The sequence below is a fragment of the Vespula pensylvanica genome, chromosome 3 (genome assembly GCF_014466175.1).
Source record: "Vespula pensylvanica isolate Volc-1 chromosome 3, ASM1446617v1, whole genome shotgun sequence".
Lineage (NCBI taxonomy): Eukaryota > Metazoa > Arthropoda > Insecta > Hymenoptera > Vespidae > Vespula > Vespula pensylvanica.
The window spans coordinates 367500-377082 of record NC_057687.1 but is presented as its reverse complement, the minus strand read 5'-3'; the positions used below and the strand labels follow the sequence as shown (position 1 = coordinate 377082).

Below are 9583 nucleotides of genomic sequence, written 5' to 3'. Positions count from 1 at the left end.
GATGGAATAGAAAAAGATTTTACCTTCCTTGCTATGCAGTACTCCTTATTGATAACCTCGACGATAGCTTCGTATATTTTGGGAGCCCCGTCGGCAGTAAATCCTAAGGACTCCACGCAATCCGAATTTACAAAATAAAGGGTCGAGGATTCCTGAAGCAAGGCGTAACTCCAATGAATCGGATCCCAAACAACGAGGACCATGTCGCCGGGATTGCACGTGGTTACCGTAATACGACCCTGTTGAACCAATTTTGTAATATTCTTTTTCTTCCAAAGGTGCGACAAGTGAAAGTAAGGTACAGCGCCATCCGGACTAGTCGCAGCATCGCGACTCGATGACGATCCAGAAACAATGGCAACGGAAGCGTTCATTTCCTTTTCGCGACCATCGGACGAAGAAGAGGACTCTGCGAAATCTCTTCTGCTTCGTTCCTTCACCAATTCGATTTCCAAGCGAACCTTATCGGCCTCTAAAGCCTCGACTTTGGCGTCAGAAACTTCTTTACTCTCTTTAATCATCTTCAATTCGGCGGATAGTCTCTTATTGTCGTTCTCAAGAATCTCGAGTCTTCTCGATAAACGAGAACGATCGTCGTCCGCTTCCAATCGTACTTTTTTTGATTCCGAAGCCTCGACCTCGTCCTTGTCACTTTCCAAACTTTTCATGGCTTCTCCCAAATTGCTTTGACTCATATCCAAACGATCGTCACCGAATTCCTTTCGCGACGCCGATTCGATTATAAGGACTATGTTCTCTTTTTGATCCCGACTCTTTCTCTCGGAAGAGAGTTTCCCTTCGTGCCAAGCTTTGTCGGTTTCCAAATTCTCTACCTACGCGTGGATTAGATCGCGGTAATTAATTAATTCGAGGTAAACGGATCTAAGGGAAATCGGTTTAAAACGATATCCATACCTTTTCATTGAGCGCCTCCCTAGACAAATTTTCACATTTGGTTAATCGTGTAATCGTATTTTTATACCATGTACATTCTTCCATAAGCGCAGCTTCCCTTATCCTGTACAACTCAATTTTTCTCTCCCTCTCTTGTACCACTTGCCTGGCCAATCGAAGTTCGTGGTCCAATTTGGCCACGCAATCGGCACGTTCTTTTTCGATCGCGGTACGGATAGCTGCTGATTTCTCGAGTTTCATATCTTCCTTCGCTTGCGCTAATATCGCCTCGTGATTAACAAGTTCGATAACGTCGGGCCGCTGAAAAAAAAAAGAAAGAAAGAAAACGATAACGATAAAACTTGTCAAATAATACACGTATCCGATAAACGCGTTAACCGAGAGATTTGAAAGGAACTTACCTCTATCTTTTCCAAACTCGAATCGCTAGGACTCCTTTCCATTATACTAACCGCCGTTAACTTGAAACGGCTTCTAATAGCCTCTAATTCGGTTTTATACTCCAATTGCAACTTGTCCGTAGCCTCCTTCACCATCTTTTGTTGTTCCGTTCTAGCAGCTGCCAAATTCTCTTCGAGTTCTTTTATGCGTTTCTGACATTGGGTTAAGGAATTGGTCAAAGAAGCGATTTCCACAAACTTCTCGTCATTTACCTTCTCGACGGCTGTTTCCTTGTCGATACGAGCCTGTTCCAAGGTCTCATCCATTTGCCGGTGTAGACGAGATTGTAAATTCCTCATGTCCGCTTGCTCCGCATCCAATTTCTGACGCATTGTGCCGAGCAAACGTTCGTGCTCGGCCAACTCGGTTTCCTTTTCCAGTAGAGTCCTCTTCACGATACGGATCTCTTCGTCTCGGCTCTGTATCAGCTTCTTAACGTCACCCATTTCGAGCTCGTGATCTACGGTTAATTCTTGCTCGCGTTCTCGCAAACGACGGTCGCACTCGTTCGAGTACAACGTTAACGCCTCACGAATACGCTCTGTCAACTCCGCAAAACCGCTGTTACCGAAATCCGATCGATCTCGTAAAACGACCAACTCTTTTCGGACGGAGGTCAAGGCTTCGCTCACGACCACTTTCATACTCCTTAGAATCGAACGCAATCTTTCCACTTCTTCGCGGGTATTGCCGAGGCTCTCCTGAAATAACGGACGTCATGGAAAATTCGATCAATATTTTTGTAATCATCCATTTTGCTTTCTTACGTAATGAATCATAATAATAACAGATTGAAAAAATGTGTGTGTGTGTGTGTGTGTATGTATAATAATTCTTTTGAGAAAAACATAACAGTTCTATTAATTCGTATTAATCAAGGATAGGATTCGTATTCGAGGAAAAAAGTCTAATGTTTTGATGTGTTAACAGGCAAAAATCCATTTGATACCGCTGATGGAGTTATTATTAGAACGAATCTCGTTCGTACGACAAGCTATCGTGTTTTTGACACAATATATGTATATATGTACGTATATACGTATATATGTAATATATATATATATACGTATATACACACACACACATATATATGTATCCAATGATCCATTGATTCATAACGCGAATCAGTGTTCCATTGCGCGTCACAAGTGTTCCACTGTATGGATCCAAGTATGTGTCCAAATATCCAAGTGTTTTTTTACAAGGTAAGGAGTTAGGACACGAGAGTGCGACGGCAGCTATCCTGAAAAATTCAAAAGATGCACGCACACGCGCACAGATCCGCACATTACTGTTTCTAAAAGAAACATAACGCGATACAGGCACTCACATCGATCGGAAATTCAAGCGAACATCAATAATTAGCAGGCACAAAAGGATTAAACGAACAATCATGAAATGAACGTGCAAGCAAGAGATACGTACCCAAATGTTCAGATCTATTCGCATAAAAGTAAATAAATAGTAATCGGCTTCGGGTCGAAATTATTAAAACGATCTAGGATCATTAACGTACCTAAGAGAGCAAAGAAAAGAGAGAACACAGAGAAAAGATTGCATCAAACAGAAAATACAAGGAGAAGCTGTCCGCCAAATGATCACATCGGGGAACCCAGATGAGTGCGAGAGCATGATAGATTATTAGGAAGGTAATGGAACGTTTACGGCTACGACTACAAGGTCTTTTTGCGAGCTGTAAGTCGTCCAGTACCTGAAGAAAGGAAACGATAGCCTGGTGCCCGTCGGCGGGAGGTTCGCTGAGGCTGCTCGGCAAAGAATCGTCCATGTAAAACTCGGTACCCATGAAGTCGGTAGCGCCAACCCCGATGGAAGGGCTGCTATCACCGCTACCGGACAGCTGGTAATACTGTAGCTGCTGTTGCTGGCCGTCGCACGTCACGGAGTGAGGTAAGGTAGGAGGATTCGGACACAAGGAATTCGACTCCTCGATCTTGTCGGAGGATACGGACGGAGTTATTTGCCGATGCTTTGGAAAACCGTATGTAGCACTTTGCAACTGACTGGAAGATTCACCGTTCTCCGCGCACTCGGTGAGAGGACTTAACTGAGATGGTCGTTCGCCGATGGTAAGACTAGGAAAATGGAAGGAACCGGGTTCGTTCGATGTGGAAAATCGGCTTGTCAGGTCTGCGACCTTCGTGTTTAATGGCGAGACGTTAGTCGAGCTGGAGGAAGCGGGGGACACGCTTCGCGAGGCACCAACCTCCAATTGTTTCTGACGTTTCTGTTGGGTGCCGTCGAAGGAACTAGGTTTCGAATCCGTCGTCCCTTGTCCTATTTTCTCGAACTCTTCCGTATCCGTTTCCGACTCAAATCCACCTCTGAAATAGCACAGGAGTGTGTTAATGACCTCGCGCATCGAGCCGCAACTTTAATTTAGTAGAAATGGTGGCGGCAAACGCGTCACCGTTCGTCGTATTGTCTTCTACCTGTCGCTCAGCGCCGGCACTCTAACGCGATCCTGCTCTTTGGAAGGACCATCCACCCGCGCCGACATACTTTCTTTCTCTTTGTTCCCTTCCGTGCTTGCTTCGGTCAGACTCTTCGACAGAAAGAACTGCGTTATGCTGTTCAAATCCGGCGTAGAGATGCTCAGCGCTAAACCGGGCAATTGCGATCTCAGGGACTCCATGTCGCTCGCAGTTAACTGTAAAGGTAAAAAGGCGTCGTTGTCAGTACCGTCGTAGGAACGTGAAGGACCTTCAACGAGTCTTACTTTTGGTAATCCATTGTCGAAAACCGAGGGAGCCTCCGTGGCGTACGCCGGTGGCGTGTCCTCCAGACCAGGGAAGAGGGTATTCAGGAAGTGACCGTCGAATTTACTTTGGAACTCGCGCCTGCGTGCCAGTTCCTCCGTATGTACGGTCAACAACTGACAAGCGAGATTGCTGGCCCACACGAGAAACGCTTGAGAGAAGGTTCGCCTTCTGACGACCTCGGCGACAGCACGCATATACATTTGAGGTGCCAAGTGAATCTGCTGCAGTACCTCGAGATGACGTCTCAAACGTTTCAGGCTCTCGTGATACATCACGAGTTTGCCGTCGACCTCCATCATCTTGTTCTCCACGTACATTATCCATTTCAACCGATGATAGATATTAACGGACAACTCCTCCTTTGCTTTGGTACACCTGCGCCGAATGTCACGCAGCTGATTATGATTCTGAAGCATAACGACTAATTGCCTCCTATGCGAGGTACAGAGATCGGGTAATACGCTCGCATCTCCGAGATTGTTTGCGCGATTTTGATTCTGAAGAAATCCCTGAGCGAGCTCGCCCTGCTCGTGAACGAGCTTCTTCGTTTGTGCCATTAGTTGTTCCAGAGCAAAGAGCCTCTCCCCAAGGCCCTTTATTTCTTTCATGTCTTGCTTGTTCGCATTGTCAATCGCGGCGTTCACTTCGGCCTTCAACGTTTCCATCACCCTTTCGTCGAACTGTTCCAAGCCTCGGCTGCATTGCTCGGCCACCTGTTCCAAACTACTTTGATTGTCCTTCGCGGAGATCCATCGAAGAAGACTTAAAACTTCCTCGCTGTTCTCTGACTGTTGCTCCGAGTTTTCTGCTTGATCGTCCGGACTCAGGAGACCTTCCGCTTGGGCCCTCAGCGCAGGTAAAATTGGAATCTTTGCTAGAGTTTCCAAATCCTGCTGGAAGCTGCACGAACGTCCAAAGTTTTCATTTTTTCGAACGATATATTCCCGTTATATCTACTTATATACTAGCGCTCTACTTTTCGAGATAACTCACTTGTTCAACAATTGCATTTGTTGTTGCCTCTCGGCGAGGTAAACGGTAAAACTTTGCTGCAATAGTTCCGCTCTCGATTGAAACATCTGCGTAATGTCCTCGAGATTGGCAACCACCGCGGCCCAACCCTGTTGCTGGAGATGTTGATCGTGAACCAGTCTCTCGCAGATTCTCGTTTGTTCGCGTGCCAGCCCGCAGCATTGTTGAGCGAGTTGGGCGCGTGCAACGAGAGTCTGATAAGTAGCTGGCATTTCGAGAGAAGTATCGATTTGAGTCTGAAGATCCACATCTGCGGAAGGAGAAAACAAAACGAGAAAGATTATATCATCATTTATCATAGATTATATCACGCACGAATGTAACGCGTCGTATTTAAAATTAAGGAACAGTGTTCACGGCATCCTATATTTTAACGCGATGATTTCAAATACGCACATCTCTAATCACTTTTATTTTGGATTAATCCTTTCTTACGCGTCTGTAATCGTAAAATTAAGAAACTAATTTGCAAAAAAAAAAAAGAAGGAGAAGAAAGAAAATCGTCACTAGCTAAGAGAAAACGGAGAGTATATATAATTGGTCGAGACTCGAGTGGAGTGGACGTAATCTTGGCACGCGAGGAAAATTCAAGGTCACCGGCATGCCTCAAGCCGTTTCAGTATTTCCTTACGTCACAGACGATCGTGGATCCCAAGATCAAGAAAGGAATTATGTTATCGAGCCTCTCGTCGAGCTTCTTCATCTTCTCCGTATCGCGATAATTATCCCGGAATTGCAACGAATGAAAGACGTGACAGGCGTAACGAGAAGACGGGCACAGCAGACGACGACGAGGGGTTGTTATAAAAGGAAGCGGTATAAAACCGATCTAGCCAGTCAGGTGCAACCGAGTATATCTTTTACCAACGGCTCGCTTGCATACAACCGTTTCTATTATACATATGCGATTATGCATATTCGAGACGCATCATATGTATGCAATAGGTCACAATCTCGTGACCACGACCGACTGACCCTCTCGATTTGCAAACTAAAGAAAATTTTTAAAAGGCGGGAGAGAGAGAGAGAATCAGTTTACTAAACACTACTACGTTGTTGAATTATTTCCGTCGGCCGAAATCTATGTCTTCATTTCCTCGTGCGATTGCATAGTTATCGACGTTTGATAACGGAGGTTATACTCGACTGTTAAACTTCCTTGCTCGGGAAAGATATAAAATTACAAATAAAAAAGAAGAGATTTTAGAACATTCGCGAGCGACATCGTCTACTACTAATCGTATACTCAATGAACAAGTAGAAACGTAATATAATAAAATTATATAAGGAGCGAATTCGCCACGCGTCGATACGGGCCAAGAATTTCAAAACACGGCACTGAATTCCCAGAATATCTTAACTTAGCCTAATGTGCTCTCTTTTTCTAATTATATACGATCTTCATGCTACAAGCTACATGTACATGTACATATATCAGCCCAATATCGTGAATGATTTAGTAACATCTACGAGACTTCTCATTCTTTAATACGAAACAGAAATAAAAGTCTGCATTTTATTTACTTTGGCCTCAAGATAATGTTGCATCGCGGATAGATTTATCGGGCTATTGCATCATCGTTATATAGCCTTATCGCGAAATCGTAGCTCAGCCGGAAATTGCCTAGAAAGATTATATTAACGGTTTTGTATAAATCCTATTTATATATTAATTATGTCACAATGTATCGAGCAACTAAAACTTATTTCAAGGGGGTTCTATTCCTATTCGTTCGCAAGGATTTAATACGCCATGAAACCTCATGAAGCTTCCTCATTTTGGTAATCGAGTTCTCGTTCCAAAGATAATGGGTTTTTTAAATCGTTTTTTAATATTATTGTTCCCGATTTTTGAAAACAAATATTTTTCTTTTTCGTCAAAATCGCGAATAAATAAAAAGACAATAAGTCATTTTCAAAAGTATTATTATTTTGAAAATCGGAGACAACGATCTCGCGTGGGAAGAAAAAAATCTTTATCTTTCGAATGAGTACTTGATCGTCGAAATCGGACAAAAATTTACGACCCATGAAAATTCATGGCATAAACCCTTATGTTCTTGATCGGTTTTCCTTCAATTTATCAAGGCTGATGTAATTGATGTAACATAAAAAAATATACAATTGTATGCTACATACATAAGGGGAGTCTCTTCTTATGCGTTTGCAAGGGGGTTTACTACGTTATCAATTTTTATAGTTTTATTTTCCGTCTGATTTTGGTGATTAAGAGTTCTCTCGAGAGATAAAAATTTTTTACAAGCAGTTATCTTTCCAGATTTTTAAAAAATCTTATCTTTTCCGCAAAAGTCATGCCCCCCTTAAAAAATAAGTAATTATCGAGAGTAATTTTCCCTGTTTTGAAAATTTCAAAAAATTGATCTCGTATGGTTGTTCGAATCTCGATTATCTTTCGAATGAACTCTCGATCACTAAAATCGGACAAAAATTACGATCATGAGAACCCATGTCGTAAATTCTTACAATACGTTGCACAGATTTCACGCAGATATCCTTGTATCGTTACGCTATCCCATATGAAGAAAATGAGTCATGTAAGTTGCGTCTAATTTTAATTTATCATGTTATCTTGAAGAAACAAAAATTTATAAATTTTTAAACAATTATTTCCGTAATGGATAAATTTAGTCAGACATACATATATCATTGATTATAATTCATCAATAATAATTATCAATCAGAATAACGCAATATTTATTATCGCGCGTCTACCTATCAGTGATTTTTCTTGTTACTTTATTTTTCCTTCGAAGCTAACGAATAAGTTTCTCTAGTTCTCTTGTACGTTACATCTTATATATCTATTTTCCTTTTTGGATTCTTGAGAGAAACCCAAGTTTTTCTATTATTCCCTAGCCCTGACGTCAGGTAAAACGTTATCTTACCATTAATTACATAGACTTTCACTTGAACTTGGCAATAACTTTCCCTTCAAGGGTTTGTCCTTTCCATACTTTCTCTCTTGCAATACAAACTCGCATCCTTCGTCCCACGACTCACGAAAATATTCGAACGCTCGTATTAAAACTATAAATAGTAAAAATATACATGTCAGATTTGAATTCTCAAAATAATGTTGCAACTACTATAAAACATAACTATCGAGATAATGTATTTATATTTAAAATAAATCGAATAGTATTTATTTAAAGCTACGATTAAATAGAGCCGTGAAAATATTCCGAGGATATTAATTATACGCATTTATTTTATTTTATATTTATATTTCGTTAAACCTTCCTCGACTTCAAATATGACCTTGAGACGATGTTACATATCATGCACTAGCTTTTCAGTCGTCATGTCTTTTTTAAAATTCTACAACGAAAATTATTATCGCGTAAAATCCTGCGACATAATTCGGGATGAACATCCTTTTTAAAGTTGTTAGGAATTATTTCAACAAGTTTTGTAGCCGATGTATTTGGATCGTTTTTTATTTCGCGTATAACTTTCTCTTTTCTACTATTTCTTTATTTGACCGATTTATACGGTATTTGTTCGTAATTGTTCTTCGGTTTTTGTTTTTTTAATAATATAATAGTAGATATAAATTTATATACATATTGTATGTATATTTTATATATATTGTAGATATAAATTTCCTTATTAATTCGATAATTTGCTCATGATTTTCTATCTTTATACAATTTTAATATTAACTCACCCTCGTATATCTGCATTTCCGATTTTATAGGACTCATTGTCGTTATATAAACTAACGTTATTCACAACGAAGGACGAACCTCGCTACACGATGTCACTACATCGACTGAATCTACCAACGTTTACAGTTTCTCTACAAAAACATTGTTTGACCGCTTGATCTCTAGGCGTTCGTATACATTTATAACTCTGTTTTCAATACATATTTACAAGAATGTTTGATAACTTTAAACAAATATTATTAGATATACTTTAAACTTCGTATATGTAATCTCTGTCTTATAGTAGTTGTAACATTACTTTCCAAACTTAAATATAATACGCATATTTTTATTATTTAAAGTTTCAATAGCGAGCAAAAGTTCGAATACTTTCATGAGTCACCTATCTATATAAAATCATAATTACGATACATATATAAATATTTCATTAAAAAAAAATGATTACCATTTGTCAGGTTACGCTCTATGATAATTATCTCTCCATCGATAGGCAAGTATTATCGATGACATATGACGTAATGCACGATGAATTTACTGAAATTTACCTTTTTGTTTCATCATTGAACCGACTGGTTGCCGGGAGAATTCCCTCACGATACATAATAACACGAATACATGACGTCACATTATACCCCAGTGCCACCCTACGCTATGTGACTTGCGTCACGTGACGTGAGTTATGCTCTACAATACGTCGTCGCGTTTCTAACTTTACCTAACCCTATC

The 9583-nt window shown here is 40.6% G+C and overlaps 1 protein-coding gene across 8 annotated transcripts in view; it reads right to left on the bottom strand.

Moving 5' to 3' along the window:
• The window catches only part of LOC122628102 (RB1-inducible coiled-coil protein 1), a 39572-nt gene that overhangs the window by 1051 nt on the left and 28938 nt on the right, over positions 1–9583 (bottom strand). For 4 of the 8 annotated variants that reach the window (XM_043809962.1, XM_043809961.1, XM_043809960.1 and 1 more), the window contains 7 exons: positions 5130–5418; positions 4094–5036; positions 3807–4024; positions 3068–3698; positions 1317–2057; positions 916–1215; positions 24–833 (listed from right to left, as the gene is read on the bottom strand). In XM_043809962.1, the coding sequence (XP_043665897.1) occupies positions 24–833; positions 916–1215; positions 1317–2057; positions 3068–3698; positions 3807–4024; positions 4094–5036; positions 5130–5418 (3932 nt within the window). Of the gene's footprint in view, positions 1–23; positions 834–915; positions 1216–1316; positions 2058–3067; positions 3699–3806; positions 4025–4093; positions 5037–5129; positions 5419–8074; positions 8217–8856; positions 9041–9583 lie in introns of those variants that run through there. The other 4 variants (XM_043809966.1, XM_043809963.1, XM_043809965.1 and 1 more) reach the window with 4 other exon arrangements.